At 44.8% G+C, this 22547-nt stretch overlaps 1 protein-coding gene and 2 long non-coding RNA genes across 8 annotated transcripts in view; 1 reads left to right on the top strand and 2 right to left on the bottom strand.

Annotated features, from left to right (window-relative positions):
• Positions 1-22547, top strand: part of ZC3H4 (zinc finger CCCH-type containing 4) — a 53590-nt gene that overhangs the window by 1186 nt on the left and 29857 nt on the right. For all 6 annotated transcript variants that reach the window (XM_074306945.1, XM_074306942.1, XM_074306943.1 and 3 more), the window contains exons 2-10: positions 12183-12402; positions 13691-13801; positions 15103-15322; positions 15681-15832; positions 16276-16372; positions 16496-16638; positions 16914-17024; positions 17319-17430; positions 17791-17900. In XM_074306945.1, coding sequence (XP_074163046.1) covers positions 12183-12402; positions 13691-13801; positions 15103-15322; positions 15681-15832; positions 16276-16372; positions 16496-16638; positions 16914-17024; positions 17319-17430; positions 17791-17900 — 1276 coding nt within the window. The remainder of the gene's footprint in view (positions 1-12182; positions 12403-13690; positions 13802-15102; positions 15323-15680; positions 15833-16275; positions 16373-16495; positions 16639-16913; positions 17025-17318; positions 17431-17790; positions 17901-22547) is intronic.
• Positions 409-1719, bottom strand: LOC141564452 (uncharacterized). Its single transcript, XR_012488632.1, has 2 exons — positions 1578-1719; positions 409-1266 (listed from the first exon to the last, which is right to left on the bottom strand). It is a non-coding gene; the product is annotated as an uncharacterized LOC141564452 (long non-coding RNA).
• On the bottom strand, positions 11769-18159 carry LOC141564453 (uncharacterized). Its single transcript, XR_012488633.1, has 3 exons — positions 18072-18159; positions 13020-13161; positions 11769-11884 (listed from the first exon to the last, which is right to left on the bottom strand). It is a non-coding gene; the product is annotated as an uncharacterized LOC141564453 (long non-coding RNA).

Raw genomic sequence — 22547 nt, forward strand, 5'->3', positions numbered from 1 at the left:
GAGGAGGAAGAAGTCAGGGTAAATGTAGGATCCTTTCCCTTAGAAAATTCCTCTTCCTTAAATTTCTATTTATTTTTTAGGGAGTGGCTTGAGGAATCCCCACTTCCGAGAGTGGCATTGGGGCGGGAGGAGCAGGCAGGTTCTCCCGGGTGGGGTGCACTTTAGTTGGGGCAGGCTCGGGTGAGGCCCGAAACAGGAAATGTGGCCCCAGGGTCCCGGGCTGCCTTCCCCCTCGAAAGGATTCTCTGCACCTCCGGGCCTCTCCGGACAGTTGCTGGGCTCCAAGTACCCTCACCCCAAGGCCCGCCCCCCCCCACTCCAGCACCCGGAATTTGCCTCTTTTTAGAGAGTGTAACTTGTCTTTTCAAAGGGAAAAAAAACCACCACGTTCAGAGACACAAGCACAACTGTTGGGTGAGCATTTTTTTTTTTTAAACCCCTACTTCCTGACTGCAGCCAGCCTACAGAAGGAGAAAATAAACAGATTAGCTGAGGAGTGTTTGCCAGCCCAGGTTTCTCTTCGGGCTGCCCCCCTCCCCTCCTGGGGATAGGTGCTTTACCACAAGCTGCTTACACTCATTAGCAGGCCTCTCAGGAGTTCTCTTATGTCAGAAGTGTATGGCATGCAAGGGGTTGGGATGGTAAGTAGTCTCTTTTATTCAGTAATTAAATTAGTTCTCTCTTTGCTTCCTTCCTTAGCCCAGGACCAGAGAGATGCTTTTAAAAGAGTTAGTTTGTTGAAACCAGGCGCTCTGCTCTTGTTGGCTCTTTGAGAGTTGCACATCCTTGCAAGTTAATCATTTTTAAGTTATCCCTGAAAGTGCACAGTTTTCTTTCTTTCTTTTTCTTTTTCTTTTTTTTTTTAAAGTCTACTGTATCGTTCTCAATTAGTGAAATCTACATGTGGTCGGGATATGACCTCTTTACCCCTCAGATCCATTGCTTGATCTCCAGCCTTCATCCTTTTATGAAGAAAGTGGATACTGTATCAGTGCCAGTCCATGCCTATGTCTATAGGACAGAGAACAATGTGATCTGCTCTTTTAAACCGCCACCCTGCTCTGCTGCTCCCCCCACCCCCTTACTGGGGGGGGAAGTGGTCCACGTTTTCTCTCACATCTTCTCTCCTGTGTCTTACAGTGTCGATACTTGATGGAAGTTTAAACTGACCAAGTCATTTGTAACATACTGTTGAAGCACAAACTCTGTGAACTGTCCAGTCCCAAGCTTCTGGCTGCTTCTACTGTTCCTTTGTTAAGCACGTGCCTTACAGTGAAAAGTTCATGTGAATGTGTTACACACTCAATCATGGTGGTCAGTACACCCCCCTGCCCCTCCTCCCAGTATATCCCTCTCTGTCCTTCATGTACAAAGGAAAAAAAACATCAACAAAATGACTTGCAGTACTGTACAACCGATGTGTTTTACAAGCATAAGTTTCTTGGAAAAATACAAAACACATGCTGAACCTCCATTCTGTTCCTTTTGCCCTGTGTACCGTACATATAAGGGCCCTTTGCCATCCCTCACATGTAGTCCCTGCCCCAGCCACAAGTCTGTGTATTAAAAAGACTCACTTTTGGGGGGAAAGGGAACCACTGTCCAGATTCCAGTTGAGTCGGCCACTGCCCTCCCATATAACTACTGCTCTCACCACGTCTGTGGCTTCATAACCTCTTGGGTCTGACCTGCAATCGGGGCTCATGTGTCAGTGATCTCAGTGGTTGAGAGGGAGAGCCTAGTGTGAGCACATAGCTCGGCATTGTGACATAGCAATAGAAGCTGGAGCAAAGATGTCTGAAGCACCCGCAGGGAGCACATGTTTCCGAAAAATCATCCTTTCTAGGGCCAAACTAGAGGGAACTGAATTTGTTTTACATTGATGTCAAGTTTCCCTTCCAGTGTGAAATCCACTCCCACTCCCAAAGAGGCCAGTGGCCAAGAATAGCTACCAGCAGCTTTCCATTACTGTTTGAAATGAGAGACCTCCTTTTAGCACAAACTTGCTGCTTGGGTCAGTGGAAAAGGATGCTCGTTTTCCTTTTAAGTTTTTTTTGTTTGTTTGTTTTTTAGGTTGAGTGTATTGGATAATGCATATTCCCGAAGTGAAACAGTTTGTAAAGAAAAAGTTGAAACTGTTTCCCTATCATTTAAGTCTTCTCCACATGCAGGGTACATTTGGGGCCTTCCTCCCCCACCCCCTCCCCACTCCTGATACAGACCTGCACCAATATGTATCCTTTTAGTTTAAAAGGAAAATGAAATCTAATCTAGGAAAGCGCCCCCCCCCCCAAAAAAAAAAGGGCTTACCCTTGAAATTGGATTTGTACTTTTGTTAAATTATTCTTTGCTACAGTATCACTTTTTAAAAAAAATAATAACTGATGTTCTCAGTGTAGTTCAAAATACAAATTCCTGGATGTTGCAAAATAGAAAAGGAGGATGTTTAAGGAATCCTTGTCAGCACATCTAGTAAATAACGTTTAGAAAGATAGAAGGATTCTATTTCATAGCCTGCCTTCTAAGGAAGCCATTTTTTGTGTGCAAGCAGTTAAAATGAAATTGGCCAAGTGTTAGAAAGGTGGTTTGTTTGTTTCCAATCTAAGGAAAAATTATTTGGACTGTACACATTAACAGAAGCCTCTTGGCAGAAAAAATATTAAGATGTAGGAGCCAGGATCCTCTAAAAATTAGTTGCTTTCCCAGATAGGGAGTTGTTTTTTTTTTTTTTTTTTTTTTTTAAATGCATAGCTTGACCTTGGTCTCACAAACAGTGGGTGGAACTGAATAGTTTTATATTTTATGTTCTACAGAACCCCCAGGATTCCATAGAAGCAGCAGCTGTTTGGAGATAGTCCTTTCCTCTCCTGCCTTTTTTTTTTCCTCCCCCAACATAGCTAGAAATGGTCTTCCCAAAGGACCTTGAGTGTCTTGTCTTGCTCCTGAGACTTAGGGTTTGTTTGTCTATTTCCTGGTTTGCAAGATTAGAAGTAAACATTTGACTATAAGTTTGAGAGAAGGTTTCTAGATTTGTTGGTGTAGAAAGTTCTCTCTTGTGCCATGTTTATTTTTGGGCAAAGTGGCCTGGTTCTTGCTCTTTTTTTTTCCTCCTGTGATAGGAAAAATAGTTACTTTGGGGATGCCATTCTTTGTAATAAGTAGTGCTTTTGTGTTAAGTTATGTGGTGGTTGGAACCATTGGAAAATCTTACAGCAATAAGGTTTAGCTATTTTCCATAGCAGAGCACAGGCCAGATCTTGGAAAAACATAAAATATTATGATTGGAATCTCTTTCTGACCAGAAAATTTTAATGGGCTACTTCTATGGAGTTACAAGGGATAAAAATTCCAGTATCATAAGAATGTAGAAGACTTTACAGTTCTGTCAGGGGATTTTGTGTGATCGTGGGGTCTGAGCTATTGTCCCCATCTTTGGGTCCTAGTTCACTCTATAAAATGAGGCCATTGGATTAGATGTTCTTCAGAGTCCTTTGAGGATTTGTTAAATTGAGTCACAGAACAGAATAACGCAGAGCCCATGAGAAAAAAACTATGACTAGGTAAAGTATATGGAATTTAAATTGGCTGGCAGATTAGCTAGGAGATAGTTTGGAATTGGAGGCACCAAAAAATGATGTACTTGGTTGAGACTTCTAGAAGTAGCTGCTTGTTGGCCCCTATTTATTTAGAAAGTGAGAAGCTGGGATTAGGTCAGGTCATGTATCTCCATCAGTTTGTGAATCTAAATGTATGCTGGGAAATGTGGGGGGAAATCATCTGGCCAGCATAAAGGACCATTCAACTGAAAATGTCTGCAAGCTACCTATGCTTTCACTGCCAAAGAGCTGAGCAGGAACACAGTACTTAGTCCTTCAACGGAAGTGATTCTGGTCAAAAGGTTAAGGCTTGAGACCTCAAGAGTTAGATGATCTATGTCTGTATTATGTATATCAATATAGAAAATCAGGCCAGTAGGCCCATTTTTATTCCAGATAGATGACTGGTAGTGGGGTGGTCGTATCCTCCCTGGACAGACATCTACTTGGATGTGGTGCTTGACTTCTTGAAGTGTTGGGATGAGTCATATAATAAGGATTATGGCTGGCTTTTGTTAGCCCCTTTGACCATCTCTTTGGCGGGGCTGTCTCTGCTGGGGAGTAATAATTAAATTGGTGCGGATGAATACTGTAGCCTGATGTTTCTAGTTAAGGTTGATGGATACAAACTATTTTCAGATAACTATGAAATGTGATCAATAAAATCATCTTCTGAAATCTTTCTTGTGAAGGAGACAGACCTGCCAGAAGTGGGGCCAGTCTTCCTCATGGAGCATTTTAGAAGGGAATTCAGAGAATTGGACTTAGTGATCTGGCCTAGCATTAATCTGGGACTCTTGCATCATTATGGGCTGTTGTGCATGTGTGTATGTGTGTGTGTGGGGGGGGATCAGTCCCTAGCAGAAGTATTTGCAGAGAGGCTAGCTGCTTGTTTTGTTTTTTCTTTGAGCTCTTTTAAGGTTTCAATTGATTTAAATTGTGATCTGCATGAATTGGGTGCTGGAGTTGTATATATATTCTAGGAGATTTTGGAGGCCTCCTTGTCCTGTTTGGTTTTCTGACCTGATAAGTATCATCTTAAGCTTGTCAGTGGCTGAGATTGTGCTATCCTCATTGGCTGGCTTTCATTCGCAGTAACATTTCTGGAATGGAGAAATTGAGGCAGAAGGTTGGTCATTGGTACCAATTACTACCTTGGCAAACTGCATGGAAGTCTAGAGTATTGGGCTCTGGTACAGTTTCTATTAATCTGGTTCTTTGACTTGGGGCTCACTAGCCCGTGATTTACCCTCTCATCCCATTTCCCTTTGGCTAAGGAATTAAAAGCCAGGGGTCAGGTACAAAGGGAATCGGGATCGCTCATTAGCAGATATTGGCCTCTATGTGGTCACAGGGCCCTTGGCACTCAGTCAGGAGCCAGAGACTGGCCTGTTCCCCAGAGTCAGTCAAGCCATCAGTAATGTTCCAATCCATTTTCTTCTACACTGAATTATGTCTCCCATGCCAGTGGCTCCCTGCCTGAGTTAAAGGACAGCACGAGCCAGGGGTTCATTTTGTGGCCTGTTACAGTTCATTTTAAATCCTATTACTTGGCAGCCTTGCACGTAGGAGGTAAATATTTGTTGAATGAATGTAGGAATGTGACCTCTGCAGGACACTAGCGGAGTATTAACGAGGTCAGGTTGCCAGTTGGTTCGAGACTCTGGGCCTGTCTTGATTCCATTGAGGAGGGTATGTGGAGTATGGAAAGAATGGAAATCTTAAGTAAATTTAGAAATAGAAGGTTAGCCAGGGGGAAGAGTGCTGGGCTGAATTCTAGCCTCAGTCCCACCATGTCTTGAAGCTTGTTTGGGCAGCTCACTTGATTCACTGAGTCCTACTTTCCATTTGCATGGTAAGGGGTTTGCAGTAGAGCATTGCCAAGGTTCCCTTCCCCTCTTAAGGTCAGCGAACCAGGGAAATTGGGATTTTCCTGGGAAGAGTGAATTAGGATAGCAGCAAACTTTGAGTAGATAGGTACTGTCAGGTGAGGGGCTTCTCTGGTTTGAAAACGGAATCATTGGTGCCTTTTCTTTAAAAGAAATTGTTCTTCTTGGAATTGATGTCAGCTTTTTTGACCTAGATTAGACTGGTCCTGGGCCTGGATTGCTAGAAAGGTTAGGGAATTCAGAGGTTTCTGCATATTTCAAAGATTCTCTTAATAGGCAGCTTGGTGAAAATTGTGCTTGGTCGGTGAAGATGTTTTTGGAAAGTTAAATAATGTCTTGGAGAAGTTTGCCCAAAGTTACTTTTTGCTATTATTCAAGTAACTTAAACATTTAGACCAGGGAGTAGCTGCCTTGGTGGTAGGAAAAAGCCCCAGCTTGCAGCTTGCTGGCCCCAGGTTTCCCTGGTAAATTTTATTTTAAACTACCCAGATGCTAAGGTACTACTTAAGAAGGATTTCATCTTTGGAATCACACCTATAGAGAGACTCCGCTGCTTAGAGCACATGAAGCAGATAAATGAATTTTCGCTTGGGACAAAGGATTGAGGCCTGCTTTTTCTCCCTCCTGAGTAACTCTGGACAATTAGCTGTCTTCCATCTATAAAGCTAAGCCGATCCTCTTAGAACCAAATATACTTGGTATTATTATACCACCTTTCTCTTCCCCCAATTATTCCATTATATGAAGTCAGATCTTTTAACTCTTAACAGGGTGCCGACATCCTTTGTTAAAAATCAGAAGGGCAAATACCAATTCCGTTGCTTTGTATAGACCGTCTCTGTAGCAATTCTGGGTCCTGGCGTGCTGCCTTATGGTTATTAAGCACCTGTCTGCTCTGTATGATGGCCTGTTCTGGAGCAACTTGGGGGTGGGTGACAGGGAATGATGCCTTTATAACTCAAGCTCAGTGTCTTGTTGCTCTAGCTGGAATAACTCTGTGAGGGCTAGGGGCTGTGTGCACTCTGCTCAGAGCCATGTTTGTGTTGAGCTTTTTACTTTTCAGAATGTTTGATTAGGCTGCTTGGTCTGGACAATAGCCTTGTTATGCCTTTGAGATGGGAAGGGTGGGTGGTAACCATCCTCATTTTACACGTGGGAAAATAGCTATTTGATGGCAGGGTTGCTAAAGGGCCTCCTTACTCTTACTCTGATGCTTTTGTGGACTCCGTGGGCTTCAGCTTATTGTGAAATATATCAGGGGCCCCCAAGATTGTTGGGCAAATTGAAAGCAAAGAAAATGGGGATGAGTGCTGCCGGTTGACCTTTCCTGATTTTCCTAATACAGTTTCTGCTTGGTATGACAGGCATCCTCCCTACAGCTTTCAAAGGTTGCTAGTGTTAGTACATCACCATGGAGATCATGGGATGATGTCATAGATACTGGGCTATGACCACACTTGAGAATTGTGAAAGGGAGGTTGGACTAGTACTCTTTTTCTCTTGATTAATGAACCTAGGTAGCAAGGACACAGCAAAACACGTGAAAGACCAAAGGTTTATTTCGAGACTGTTCTGGTCCTGAAAATACGTGAACCAGGTTTTATCATGGTGGTGATGTGACTTTACCACTTAGACCCTTTGAATGCCGAGGAGACCTTTCTTAGGGACTTGGCAGAGCCCTCAAATTATTTTCTTAAAGAAAAAGCTTTATCTAGTCCCACTAACTCCTAGTAAAATTTTTCCTGCAATGTCAGATTTTAGGATTCCAGAGGAACTTAGCTAGGTCTATTGGTCAGTTGCTAAACGTTTGGGAAAACTAGCCTGTATTTAATTTTCGAGGGCTTGTTCCACTGGGGCCTTTTTCAACCCTCGGGATACATTCTGAATATCCTGAATTACTGAACACTGAGAGAGCTTCCCCGGGCCCTTGGCAGATTTAGGGCTTGGGCTGCCAATCACCATAGCCTTGGCCTTCACATTGTCTAGCTAGCTAGCCGCCTTCTGTCAGTGGCTCTCATGCTCTACAGGTAACCCTCACCATTGCCATAAATGTCCATATTTCTTTCCCAATCATCTATGCCCTTCTCGGTTTCACAGGACTTTGTATTTTTTTTTCCCCCCCGCATGTTACTTGAATTAATATTTGCAAGCAGTGTCATCTCTTCTTCAGAGATTGGTTATTCCATTACTGCTTTTTTCAAGAGGCCTGGACTGCTTGTCTCTTAACTGTTTTAGCACTCATTCCCCCCCCAAACCCCCATCCCCTCTCAGGAATAAGGGAAATACCAACTTAGTGATTTTGTTAGCAGTGCTCTTGAGACAGCTGTTGAAACGTCTTTAATTTCATCATTACCACTGCATTGTTCCTCCTAGAAAAAGGAGCTCTGCTCAAGAGAAACTTCCATTTTAGGTGTATCAGAGTGGGCTTGCTTAGTACTTCTGATAGGTAGCAGTGCACTTAAGATGTTTCCTCTTATAGCTGTTGTTTGTTCCTAAAGAGAGAGAACAGTTGTTGGAGCCCATTTATGTAGAGAGTCCGGTATTGGTGAAGAATTTCTGCCTGCTTGTAGAGCATAGGGAGCGGTGGCCCTGTTCATGTATTGTGTCCAGTTGGCCCTTGGGTAATTCCCTCGAATAGCCTTTCTGCTTAGGAGGTTCAGAAACAGGTCCCTTAATTTTCTGAGTAGGCTGCTTTGGGGATGGAGGAGGGAAGTGTGGTGTAATGGGAAGCTCTCTGGAGTAGAAGTCAGGAATACCACCTGAGTTCTAATCTGGTGTAGAACCCTGGCTTAGGAGACCCAGGTATACCTCCTGGCTCTTCTTTTTCCTCTTAGTGTCATTTTGGTCCAGCTCTTTTATCACTGTAGACCTCACTTTGCAGATGACTGTTCATGAAGGGTTTGGCTGAAATAACCTTCAAGAACTTTTCAGTTCTAAGGCACTTGAACCCTGGCCTTCATCCTGATGAGCTGTGTCATCTTCTTAGCTGTGGGATTTTTTTCCGATCTCTAAAATAAAGGAGTTAGATTTGATGCCATCAAAAGACAGTTCTGACTTTTTAAGAGTCCACTTCCGTGTTTCTCAAAAGAGGGGTGTTTGTAAAGTATGTAGTGCAGTGCCTTACACCTAGGAGGTACTTACTAAATGCTTGTTCTCTTCCTCTTTTGGCCTCCTGTGGCAGAGGAATTTAGGAGTAGGAAGCGGTAGAATTGGCTATTTGTAGAATTAATTTTTATTTGGGCCTTCTTTTTGAGCCCTGTCCTATCCTGCTTCTGGATAGGTATAAATAGAGTGTGCAGTGTCTCAGTGATCACTTTGGCTAGCTGAAATTTCTAAGTGGTTCCCCATTATATTTTCAGTGTAAGGTTTAGAGATGGAAAGATCACGAGTAATGGGAAGATCAGCCTCTAACTAGGTTTAGATCAATGAGCCTTTCCTTTGAGATGACTTTGAGTCTTCCTGAGAAATTTTTCTTCTGATATTTTGCTTTGATTCTATCCTATTTGCCTTTAGTTTTGGAGGGGCCCCCCCATTGTTGAATTGTTGTGTTCAGTCTCAGAAAATGGCTAGGAGGAGGATCCAAGTAAGTGAAGACTTGCTCGTTTAACTCTTAAGAATCCTCTCTTTCATCTTTTCATTTGTTATGTCTTTCACCACTGACCTGCAGCCAGTTGTGTGAGATGATCCACAGAAGTAAGTTAGTTTAGAAAGCCCCATAGAGGATTGAAACGCATGAGGTCATTAGGATTGCTCTGCATCCTGCGATCATAGCCCAGCATGCCCCGTGTGCTTCTATAAGAGCTTCAGGGAGAGGTGGAGGGAGCGGGGCTTGGGGAATACAGCCCCAGCAGATTAGGGACGCGCCAGCACCCTGGCTTCCCTAATAAACCATTAGGGTCAGTCATCCATGAATGGACATCAGGTTTTTCTGAACCTGCTCCTAGTCTCTATGAGTTCCACTTTGGGCTAATGAATGTCCTAGGGCTTTACTACCCAGGATACAAAGTACCACCTCACTGAACATAAAAGCTCAGGGAGCCGATTGCAGTCTCAGGGTGTTGAAGAGCCCTCGGGTGGGAAATCTAGTGGGTCAGTCTGTTTTCTTCCTTTTGGAGCACAGGCCAGTGAGCAAGAGGCGGAATGAGCATCTCCTTTAATCACTTTGGGAGGCTTTGGGCTCTCAGTCTCCCTCTCACCACCCCTTCTCAGTCAGAGTACTCTCAGGGGAGCTAGGCATAGGGTATTTTACTAAATTCACACCTGAGAAAGGAATATCAAGAGAGAGAAAAATGGAATTCTAATCTGTTCTACTTTTAGTTGACGGTGTGAGCTCTAAAGAGCCCTTCCTCAGTTTCCCCCTCTAAGGTGTCATCACCATGTCCTCTCACAGACTTCCAGTGGGAATGGTGTCTGTATTTGGCATAAGCTGTTCATTGTACATTTGACTGGGTTCTATTCCTTGTCATTTGTCATCTTCTTCTAGTAACCCAAAGAAATCCTTTGCGAAACTTAACAATTCCAGCTAATTATCCTTCTCTAGATCCTTAATATCTTCCTGAAGGCTCAGTGATCAGGAGGAACTCCCCACCATTTTCCAGGCGTAGATTTAGATTTGCTGGGTGAGTCCCTTTAATAAATCATTAGAGTGTCACATATGCAGAACCGTGGCGCTCTTTTTGGTGAGCCTGACACCTGAGCAGAGTATCCTGCTTCTGATGCAGCCACTGATGTCTGCCTCTGGTGAGGAGGTTTACATTTGTCCCAAAGGCTTTTGCTCTTCTTAGATGACTTCAATTAGATTTTCCATTTAGCTCTCTCCGGAGAACACAGGCCTCCTAGAGGGAGCCGCCTTATAATGGCCCCAGCACACTAACTAACCATTTCCCTTCCTGGAGGGGAGCTAGTGACAAGGGTTCTTGCCATACCTCGCCTGGCTCATGCCTAAAGCGGCATTTTCTGAAGTGTGGAGTGTCCGGGGGTCTGAAGTTGAGCCTGGCAGATATGTGTCTGTGTGTGTCTTTCCTGTGAGTCTGCTTTATCTGCTTCTTTTCTTTAGAAGTTGGAGTGGATTCATTTGTGTTTGGGGAGGCAGGGAGCTGAACTTTACCCAGTGTGCTTTGCTCTGCTAGTTTGAGACTTTTATGATGGGTCCCTGATGCTTTTGGTTTGGGAATAAAGGTGAGCAGTGATCCCAGTTTTATCCAGTCAGATTTATACCTTAGGAAGTACTACTGGATACCTAGAAAAAGAATTCCACGCAGGAAAGTGGTGGAGGGTGTATTCTTAGTTACAAGATCAGAGGCCCGGTTTCCTCTGGCTTAATCAGCTTGCTTATTATCCTCATGTTTTTCAGCCATACAGTTCCAATTGTAGAGTGGAAAAACTGAATTGTGGAAATGTTCTTCTGGACCTTAAATCAAGCTGCTGACGAGGCCTTTGAGATAGAATCATCTTATTTTCCTCCTGCTAGCTCTGGACCTGGCTTCATTTCCTTTTGGGGCTTACTGATTAATTGGAAAGGGTAGAATTCCTATAGTTGTAAGCAAAGGTTTCTGGGGACTGTGGGGAAGGCATTTGGAAGCTCGTTTTCTTTTCAGCCTTTGAGTCTGACTGTTGTCTGTGAGAAAAGATGAGGTCCCTCCCTCCTTAATTGCTTTTTTCCCGCCTTGAGGTTTCCATTGGGAGGTAGCATTTTGATGAAGAACACTTCAGAGTGAGAAAGAGTGGGATGGTCAGCACAGAATGGAAGGATTTGCTATTTAGAAGGTAGAGGTGAGCTTGGAGAGGTTCAGGCAAGTTTAGATGGAGAGGAAGGGAATAAACATTGGTAGAGTACCTACTGTATGCCAGATACTGTGTAAGCAAGCACTTTACAAATATTAATCTCATATGATTCTCACAAAAAGCCTGCAAGATAGGTGCTGTTATTTTCCCCATTTTACAATTCAGGAAACTGAGGCAGGCAGAGGCTAAGTAACTTGTCCAGGGTCACATGACTAGGTAGTGTCTGTGACTGAATCTGAAGTCAGATGTTTCTGATTCCAGACCTATTGCTCTGTCCCACTAGGTAGCCAGCTGGAAGTTGGGGGGTAGGGTGGGACGTTGTGCGTCTCTCCCCTTAAATCTTTTCAGCCTGTCATTCTAATGTGGTCCCAGAGACTGGCAGAGGCTGTGGGCATTTGACTGGGGTACAGTGGCTGCCCTGTGTATCCTGCCTTTCTTGGGTCACAAGGAGACATTTTACAGCATCTCACCACTGCTACCTCTTCCTCTGAATTTCTTACCTGGATGCTTTGTCCCATTCTCCTCAGTAAACTTGTTCAGGGACTCTCTAGGATTGTGGGTAGTCCAGTGGTGGTCTAGATTTCCCTGTTGCTCCTTCGGTTCAGAATGACGGTGCTGAAAATGGCAAGCAGTCTGTTTAGAAGTGGCAAGACAGGACCCACACATCCTCCTGGGGAGACATTCTCATCTCTACTCTTACCTGGTTTGCTCTCTAGATCCCTGTCTGTCTCTGTCTCTCTGTGTGTCTCTGCCTTTCTTTCTATGGAGAGTGAGGGAATGCTTTATTTTCAAATTTATGGATCCCTCTGTTCCTTGTTATCTTTTAAATGGCAAGACTCAAACCAGAAAGCAGCCCAGCCTAGCAAAGCTCCTTTGAAAGCCTTCTCACGTTATAATATCCTTGGGTATACAGGGAAGATGGAGAGTTGGAAGAAGGAGAACTGGAGGATGACGGGGCCGAAGAGACCCAGGATATCTCTACAGGCCAAGAAAGGAGCCGAAGAGAGAAAGGAGAGAAGCATCACAGTGATTCGGACGATGAGAAAGCTCACCGGAGGATGAAGCGGAAGAGAAAGAAGGAACGGGAGAAGGAGAAAAGGCGCTCCAAGAAGAAGCGGAAATCCAAACACAAGGTAGGTCGCCAAGAGCTTCGCTCTTTCCTGCAGTGGGTTCTTTCTGTTTGGCTCAGCTTGAGATGAACAAGTGGGCATTTATCAAACACCTCCTGGTGCTCCATACTGCACTGAGGCCTGGAGGAGTGCTCCAGATGGAATGACAGCATCCCTGCCCTCCAGGACAGCTCACCCTGGGCACCACAGGACAAGAGGAGGGGAGCTCATGGCGGGGCTGCCTTCCAGAGGACGGAAGCTGGCTGAAGGGAGATACTTGGTATCTCAGTGGGGAGATAAGGATGGATTTTGAATATTGGAGTGATGTGGTCAGTCAGCCAGTGAATGTTTATTAAAGGGCTTACTCAGTACTAGAGACAGTATTGGGACCATTACTATGGCAGTCTTGAAGCAAGTGAGTATTTGGATCCTTAGGATTTGCTTCACTTCTTCATTGCCTTTCACCTTCGAGACCTGGACAGCAAATGCTGCCCTGCACTGGATCCGCATCTGGCATCGTGTCCCCTTCTCTCGGTGCCCTCTGGCCCCAGCCCAGGACATAGCCAGCCTCTGCTACTGTACCTGGCTCAGCCCATACCATATCAGAATTGAGCTTACACACCAAGATGGCTGGCACTTACCTTTAGTGGCTCCCCACTGCTGATTCCAATTCAGATTCCTCCGTTCAGTATTCAAGGCCCGCTTGGTGCTCCAGCCTTCTAGGACCATGCTCTGTCACTGTGATTTACAGCAGGACCGTGCTTGCAATAGCCTCTCTTTCCTCTGGAAAAGATTTTGTTTTTTTTTTTTTGTAACCGAGTGCATTTTATTTATTTAAAGCATTATTCTAAAAAAAGAGATCTATGAAAAGAACTTTTAGAGCTAGCTCAGATAGCAGCTCCTCCACAAGGTTTCCCTGGCCATCCGCCCCTCCAGACTGTCAGATAGCCCTTGGCCTTGGGACTTCCTAACGTCCTTGAAATGTGGAAGTGTCAGATATACTGGGCCCCAGAAGCCCAGTGCCTTAGAGCCTTTGCTGGCTAAGAGCGGGCTTTGCACACAGTAAACATACACCAAATGTTTGCTGTTGCAATACCTGGAGGAAGGGGCAGAACTAGAAGCACTCAGGTAAATGAACTGCCACCTGAAAAGAAGGCGAGTGGCTTGTCTGAAGAAGGCTTCAGATACGATAGATGCTGGAGAGGGATGTACATGGATAATTCTGTTGCTGTTTTTTTCCCGTGCTAACCTGTGAAAGTCACAGATTCTGTTCTGTAACAAAAGCTGTAAACATACTTCCCTTTTATCCTAGCGACATGCGTCTTCAAGCGACGATTTCTCGGATTTCAGTGAAGACTCTGATTTCAGCCCCAGCGAGAAAAGCCATCGGAAATATCGTGATTATAGTCCTCCGTATTCATCTGTGAGTACAGTGGCAAAAAAAACAGCGTATTCCACCTGGGGATTGATTCCCTTCTAACGAAGCATTGCTTTTTACCCCCGTGTTCTTGGCTCAGGGAGCAAAACACACGGTTGTGTGTGATCCCAGTGGAGCGGTGTTATATCATGGGAGTCCTCGCTAGCAGGCTGTCCCTCGGAATTTAGAATTGATGCTGAAAGGGAGCGTGTGGCTTTTGTAACCAAAATCATTTATATATCAGAAGTGAAATCCCCATCTTATCATACTATCTTTGAGTTTGGCATAAATTGAAATTACTTTTGGAGAGATTGTTTTTTCTCCTTAGGAAAGGAATTCTCCTATCTCCCTTTTCCTAAATGAAAACCCCAAACCAAATCCAGAAATCTTTTTGAGAAGAAGGAGATAGAGGGGAAGCTAGTGGATAGAGCACCAGCCCTGAACTCAGGAGGACCCGAGTTCAAATCTGGTCTCAGACACTTATCACTTCCTGGCTGTGTGACCCTGGGCAAGTCACTTAACCCCAATTGCCTCAGCAAAAAAAAAAAAAAAAAAAAAAAAAAGGAATAAGGAGATAGATATCTCACTCTCTTAATGCCTCTTAAGAGATTAGGATTTGACAATTCAATGTAGTATAATAGAAAGAGCCCTAAATTTGGAATCAGAATTAAAATTATATAAGGTAATTGTATAAGAGCTTTTTCTTTTTTAGATTATCAAATTAATCTGTTTTATTTCTTAAAATTCACCTTCAATGACAACTTGCTAAGAATTTATCCTCTCTCCAGAGTTAAGGGATAACAATCCTATATCCTCTTGATTAAAACAAAAATTTTTTTTTGTTTTAAAATTTAAAAGATCCAACTGTTTTGAACTTTATTGTGACATATGGTATACAAGGCTTTTTAAATTAGGAAACTCATTATGAACAGGAAGTTAAGCCCATGAAAGATTCTGTAGTTGATTTATATAGACTGCTATTATTGGAATTAGAGATAGCTTTTTTTTTTAATTTTATTTTCTGATCCACATCCCTTTCTCATTTCCATTCTTGCCTTCATTGAGAAAGCAAGAAAAACCAGATTCCTCTTAGCTATTCTCCATTGACCCCAACCCTCAAGCCCATCTCCGTTGTCTCCCCTATGGCAGGAGAGGGCCTGCGGGCTCCACGGGAACTCCTCTGGGGATGTAGCGGGTCGGGGGGCTCCCGCTGGCCTTGCAGCCTGTGGTCCCAGGCCCTTCCCTTGGCGGCCTGCAGGAGCTTGGCCGGGGATAGCTCATTGCTCCTTGTCTTCCTGTGTCTCCAGTCTCACCAGCAGTATCCTTCATCCCACAATGCCCCGTTGTCGAAGAAGGGCTACTCAAAGATGGAAAGCAAGAGCTACGGCATGTACGACGACTATGAGAACGAGCAGTATGAGTACGAAGGGGAGGAAGAGGAAGGCCTGGCGAAGGAAGAGTATGATGACTTTACCAAGGAGCTGAACCAGTACAGACGGGCCAAGGAGGGCAGCAGCCGGGGGCGAGGTGAGCCCTGTGGGAGAAATCCCTCCTTGTTCTGGACTCAGGACAAGGAAGGTCTCTGCTGGACGCTGTGGAAGGGGTCCGTAGCCTTTCCGAGCTTTGTGGGTCTGGCAGGGGCAGCCTGGCCCTCCCTGATACTACCGAACAGTCTGGTGCCCTGTGTGCCCTCCGTCCCAGAGAGGGCTGTTGCTTTTCCACATCTCCTCACCCACTCTGTGCCCTTAGTGCTGAGATAGCTCTTATCAGAAAGGGCAAAAGCAGTCCAGAAAGGCTGACCCCGGCCAGCGTGGGCAGTGCTCCACGTGCCTGGCCTGGATTCTGATTCTGCTCCCCTCACACAATTGAATCCATCATCTTGCAGGAGCCAGAGTCCGAGGAAGAGGCTACAGAGGCCGAGGAGGGCGTGGAGGATCCAGAGGGAGAGGAATGGGTCGAGGAAACCGGGGCAGGGGCCGAGGCTCCATGGGAGACCACCCTGAGGAGGAAGAAGACTTCTATGAAGAAGAAATGGAAGTACGAGATGCTTTTCCTGGCTTGTTCCCCATCTTGCCTTTGGTGACTTTAGAACGGCAGCGTTCCTAGAGAATGGTTTAGGGTACTGGGGCCTGGGTCCCCAGGCCCAGTCCAATTTGTTTGGATCTTAGCCTAAGTGGGTCTTCTGAGGGAAGGGGGACAAGCACTGAGCTCCAGAGGTTACAGCATGCCCCGGGTGCAGATTAACCCAGGCGAGGGCCTCCAGGCAGAGGCAGCTGGAGCTGGGGTCTGCCAGGCAGGGTCTGACACTGCTGTTTGCCATCCTAAACATTGTGCTCTCTTTACAAAGGATTGGCACATGTTGGGGAGGGGAAGGGTCAGCCTGTGGTGGTGCAGAGAGGGCTCTGGCTTGAGAGTGGGGAATGTGGGTGGAGGCCTCTTTGCCCTCACCTCAACCAACTTTCTGCCTTGGTGAATTCTAGTTTGGAGAGAACGAGGAGTTGATGGGTGATGAAGAATATGACGAGTATTCCAAAGACATGAACCAATACCGCCGGCCGAAGGATGGCCGGGGGCGAGGTAGGCCGAGGTCCCCACAGGGTGGTGGGGGCGGGTGTCTGTGGGGCGGGGGCAGGTATCCGCGGGATGGTGGCGGGGTCCGCGTGGAGAGTGCGCACAGCCAGTCGGTCTTCTCTCTGTCAGGTTTGAGCCGGGGCCGGGGCCGTGGCTCGAGAGGCAGAGGCAAAGGCATGGGGCGAGGACGCGGGCGAGGCGGGAGCCGGGGAGGCATGAACAAAGGAGGAGGGATGAACGATGATGAAGAGTTCTACGATGATGACATGGGGGTGAGTGGGCTTTCCCGGGAGCTGGCCCCCGGGGGTCTCCGGCTGTCCTCTGGGCCTTGGGTGGACGCTGCCAAGTCACACTTAGCTGTCCTTAGCATAGTTAGCTTCCTTGTCCCTGAGAGGTTTCCCAGTGACATTTGGGATGTCAGGGAGAGTCCCTGGGAACTAGCTCCCGGTGGGTCCAGTGTGTGCATGGAGGCACCAGGGGGCCCCCTGCTCCCCTCCGTCCTGGCACCTCTGGCCGCTGACTCCTGACCTCGCTATGGCTCCAACAGGATGGTGGCGGTGGTGGCTATCGGAGGAACGACCACGACAAGCCCCACCAGCAGTCGGACAAGAAGGGGAAGGTCATCTGCAAGTACTTTGTGGAAGGCCGCTGCACATGGGTGAGTGAGGGCCCTTCCAGTGCAGGATGGGGTGGGTGGGTGGGTGCTGGGCCATACCTGGGGTCCCCCTGTGAGACTGGGCTTCCTTCCCAGCACCCTTCCCCATGGCCTGTGTGTTTTAGTGTCACTCTTAATCTTGGTCGGGGCCTCCTGATGAGGGAACTGTCCGGAGCACCCTCCTTTCCCAGCTTGGGGTCACCCAGGAGGGAGGGCCCGGGGCAGGGGGAGGGGGCAGGCCGGGCCACCCTTCACATGGCTCCCGTGTGGGTGCTGCTGTTCTGTGTCCTTCTCCAGGGAGAGCATTGCAATTTTAGCCACGATATCGAGCTGCCGAAGAAGCGCGAGCTGTGCAAGTTTTACATCACAGGCTTCTGCGCCAGAGCTGAGAACTGCCCGTACATGCATGATATCCTTTGACCTTTAGTTGTGGGGGCTGTGCCCTCATTAAGGCCTCAGACCTCGATAATGCTGGGAAGCAGAGCTTGCTCGTCTCACCCCTCTGTGCTCTCTTGTCCCCTCATTTTTGACCGTTCACCAAGGGAGAGGGGGATAGTGGCGGAGGTCCTGGGTGCGGTCCTGTTTTTTGGGGGGGTGATTGTTGCTGGAATCGTCAGCCAGCCAGACTGAGGGGCCCTGGGACACGGGGAAGCTCACTGGACTGGCAGCTGCCAGGGAGCCCCACTGTATCCTCTGATATATAGCAGCCGGCCCCTGGCTGCCCCTCCCTGACTGACAGCAAAGGACGTTCTCCTTGACCCCTCCAAACGTGATTTTCCTTGTAAGCTCTTTCACACCACTGGAAACTGTATCAATGGCGACGACTGCATGTTCTCCCACGACCCCCTCACCGAGGAGACAAGGGAGCTTTTGGACAAGGTAAAGCTGGCGCGGGGCAGACCTTGGAGGCTGGCCAGCTAAGGAACCCGGCGGGCCGGGTGGTCTGGAAGCTGAGCCTCTGACGTCCCGCTGTCGGCCTCGGAAGTATAGGCAGGGCGGGGAGGGAGGCCGGGAAAGGAAGCAGTCAGTAAGCATTTATTAAGCACCTACCTGCGCCATACGCTCCGCAAAGCGCCTCACGTACAAAGAAAGGTGAAAGTCCCTGATCTCGTGGGGACGGCAACAGGGTAGCAGCTGCAGCCAGGCGGGAGGGAGCTGTTGGAAAGACTTTAACCATGTGAAGGCATCAGCAGTAAGGGGGAGTGGGAGCAGGATGGAGCTGGGGCTGGACGGAAGCCACAGGGCGCAGGGCGCGAGGAGGGAGTGCGATCCAGGCCTGGGGCCAGCGGGAGAGGACGCCGTCCAACCTCCCCCACCCCTTTCAGTCTGATACATCTTCTCTTCCCCCCCATCCTACACCATCCAGCAAGGGGGGGAGTCATCTTTAGGGAGATCTTTTGACAGCTGAGTGGAATTAAGCAGGGCAAGGGGGAAATGATGATGGATCACAATCAATTTAGGATTAGCCATTGAAAAGGACCAGAAAAATGTCATCCACCTCCACAGATAGAACTGTGAAGTCTGGATGCGGATCAGAGCATACTATTTTCACTTGTTTGTTCTTTTTTAGTTTTTTTTCTCTCATAGTTTTTCCCATTAGTTCGGATTCTTTTTTCACAATATAACTACAGAACTATGGTTAATGTGATCGTACATGAATAGCCTGTATCAGGTTTGCTTGCTGTCTGCGGCTGGGGAGAAGGAAGGGAGAAAAATTTAGTCTTTAAAAAATGAATGTAGCAAATTATCTTTACATGTAGTTGGGAAAAAAATAATTTAAAAGGGAAAAAAAAAAAAAAAAGGACCAGAAACAGTAGCAGTTTTGTGCAGAATTTAGAGATAAAACGAGGGAATGAGCTGATCTCCCAGCTCCAAGGCCAGTCTCTCCATCATACGCTCCTTAGGGCACTTTGAGGGCAGAGCCTGTCTCGGCTTTTCCTTTCCTTTTTCCTCAGCACTTGGCACAGTGCCTGGCAAAGAATTAACAGTAAATACTTGTAAAAGATCAGGTTGTTCCTGTCTTTAGCCTTTACTTGACTGTGTTTTGTAGTAAAGTCAAGAGAGAAATCTTTGTAAATGGGACTAAGAGTTCTCATGGAAAGGTCTGTGTTCTCTAAATTAGTCTGAGTTAATTCCTTAGTTTCACAAACGCAGTGTAAACCGTTCTTTCTCTAGATGTTCGATATTATAACTTGGTGCTACAAGGCTTGTCAGAGAGTTAAGTTTAGTCCCCCCCCCAGGCAGGAGTGAGAAACCCCAGAGGTGAGAATCAGAGAGCGCTGCTCTCACAGTTATGCGGCTACTCATAGCTCCTTAATGAAGCTCTTTGAGTCATGCTATTTTCACATGAAGTTTTTCAAGCCCTACATAGGATAGACATCATGCAGCCCCTCAGCAAGGCAGGGTTTCATCAGGGTGGATCCCCTGGCCATTAACTGTGTGACCAAATGTGCCGGTCTAGGGAGCACGATACTCCTGAGCGGTTCCCTCTAGTGATCTTCCAACTCACACTCCTGGTTCCCAGAGCCAAGACAGCTTTTACAGTGGAGTGGAGCTTGTCTTTTACTGTAAGAGTACAGTCAATTTTTTTCATCCTAGGTTCACATCCCACTTGAGGAAAAAATTAAACTTTATTTTTAATAGTATTTTATTTTTCTAAAGATAGGTAAGGTTAGTTTTCAACATTCATTTTTGTAAAAAAGTAGTTTTCCAAATACATGTAAAGATAGTTTTCAACAATTATTTCTGTAAAACTTTGTTCTAAATTTTTCTTCTTCCCAATTCTCCTATACATAGTTCCACATTTATCATGCTGCCCAAGAAAAATCAGATCAAAAGCGGGAAAAATACCAAGCAGGCATACAATAACAACAAAAAGGGTGAAAATACTATCCACATTCAATCCCCATAATCCTCTCTCTGAATGTGGATGGCTCTTCCCACCACAAGTATATTGGAGTTGTCCTGAATCACCTCATTGTTGAAAAGAGCCTTGTCCATCGCAGTTGATTGTCACATAATCTTGTTGCTATATACATCTCCTGGTTCTGCTCATTTCACTCAGCATCAGTTGATGTAAGTCTCTCCAGGCCTCTCTGTATTCATCCTGCTGGTCATTTCTTACAGAGCAATAATATTCCATAACCTTCATATACCATAATTTACCCAACCATTCTCCAATTGATGGACATCCATTCGATTTCCAGTTTCTAGCCACTACAAAAATGGCTGCCACAAACAGTTTTGCACATGTGGTTCCCTTTCCCTCCTTTAAGATCTCTTCCAGATACCGACCTGATAGGGATACTTAACTGGATCAAAGGGTATGGTGCAATCCTTTTAAACATATATGAGAAAGAAAAACAAACAAAAAAGGTGAAAATACTATACTTTGATACAATTTCAGTCTCTCTAGATCTCTCTGTGGATATGATTGGCATAAAGTTTATTTTATTTTTAAAAATTCCCTGTCCCATTAGAAAACTCAGCCAAAAAGCATCTTTAATGTCAGCAGGATAATCTTCAACAGAGGAAAAATAAACTTAGTTGTTATTGAAAAGAATATTTCAAAATTATTTTTATTTTTTAAGATATTTCCCAATTGAATGTAAAAAACATTTAACAATTCTTTTTTAAAAGTATGAGTTCCAAATTCTTTCTTTCTCACTTCCCTCGTTGAGAAGGCAAAGCAGTTTGATATTGATTATATTTGTGTGAAGTCATGATAATCTTTATATTAGCCAAGTTATAAAAGAAAACAAAAATAAAGGGATAAAAATAAGGACAGTTTTTTAAAAATTAGCATGCTTCAGTCTATATTCATCAGCATCTTTCATCTTGGGTCCTTTGGAATTTAAAAGGAAATTTTAATTAAAAAGAGGCAACTAAGAGGCAAGCCAATTTTATGCCTTAATTACAACCAAGAGTAATACTGGCCTGTTCATGTAATCAGCATTTAGTGTTTGCAGAAACACTGCACAGTCTTAGCTTCTTTCATGCCTTTATGTATGTTCCCTTTTTCCTGGAATGCTCCTCTCTGTGTACATTTCCTTTCAGAGGCCATCACTTTTAAATCTGCTACTGAGCTCCAATTCTGCTGCACCATTTGGTTATTCGGCATTTCAAATTCAGTATTTCTTTTTTTTTTTCCTGAGGCTGGGGTTAAGTGACTTGCCCAGGGTCACACAGCTAGGAAGTGTTAAGTATCTGAGACCAAATTTGAACTCGGGTCCTCCTGAATTCAGGGCTGGTGCTCTATCCACTGCACCACCTAGCTGCCCCCCAAATTCAGTATTTCTGAAACAGAACTTAATAATTTTCTCCCCAAATTTTCCCAGGTCCTGAACTTCCCTCTTTCTGACTGGAGCCACTACCATTCTTAAGTCACTTAAACGTACAACCTCAGAATCATTATGTATTCTTTGTTCCTTGTTCATCATATCGAAAAAGTTTTCAAATCTTGGCTGAACAAATTAGGATACATGAATGTAATGGAATATTATTGTTTTGTAATTTGTCTTTGCACCTGTTATTATATGCATTGTTCTCTTGGTTAAAATCTTCATGGTTTCCCTTGAAAGTATTCCCTTTCATTATGTCTTGATATAAAAAAATTTCATCTCATTCATATGATCCAATTTGCTTAGCCATTTACAGTTGATAGACATCATCTTATTTTCCAGTTCTATATATAACATTATTTTTAAAAAAAGAAAAGAAAAACACTTCCCCTAATATTCTTGTCTGTATGTATCTTTTATTCTTTGATCTCTGAGGTCAGAGGGTATGAGGTCAGTTTAGTAACTTTTTGGATATAATTTCAAATTATCCAAAATCCAGAAAGTCTGGATCACACTTTTACCAACCCTGGAATGCTGGGATTTTGGTCACTTTGACACCAAACAAATGAGTTCATTTGACCCCATTAGCAAAAGTAGAATTAATACACTTGTTTTCCTATAGCCCTTCTAGTATTTTTCCTCTTTATGTCATCTTTGGGCAATTTGATGAAGGTGAGATGGAACCATATAGTTGCTTTAATTCAAGTTTCTCTAATTTGTGATTGGGATTTTTTTTTTTTTTCATTTGCCTATAAGTAGTATGGATTTCTTCCTTAGGAAAATGCTTATCCTTGTGCTTTAACTATTTATCAGTTAGGGAATGGTTCTTTTAAATTTGAAGCATTCCTTATTTATTTTGCTTATGAGCTCTTTATCAGAGAAACTTATGGCAAAGATTTTTTTTTCATAGCTCCCCCTTCCCTTGTAATTTTAGCTACATCAGTTTTGTTTGTGCAGAACTTTTAAATTTTATAGTCAGTATTATCCATTTTAAATAAGTAAAATGGATAATACTGACTATAAAATTTAAAAGTAAATAATTTTACTTATTTAATTTGTGATTTTCTCCACCCTTATTTTGATCATTAACCTTTTTCCTCTTCATGAATCTGAAAGGTAAATTTCTTCCTTGCTTTGTTTATGATGTTACCCCTTTATTGCTAAATCATGTACCTACCTGTTTGAG

The sequence above is a fragment of the Sminthopsis crassicaudata genome, chromosome 3 (genome assembly GCF_048593235.1).
Source record: "Sminthopsis crassicaudata isolate SCR6 chromosome 3, ASM4859323v1, whole genome shotgun sequence".
Classification (NCBI taxonomy): Eukaryota; Metazoa; Chordata; class Mammalia; order Dasyuromorphia; family Dasyuridae; genus Sminthopsis; species Sminthopsis crassicaudata.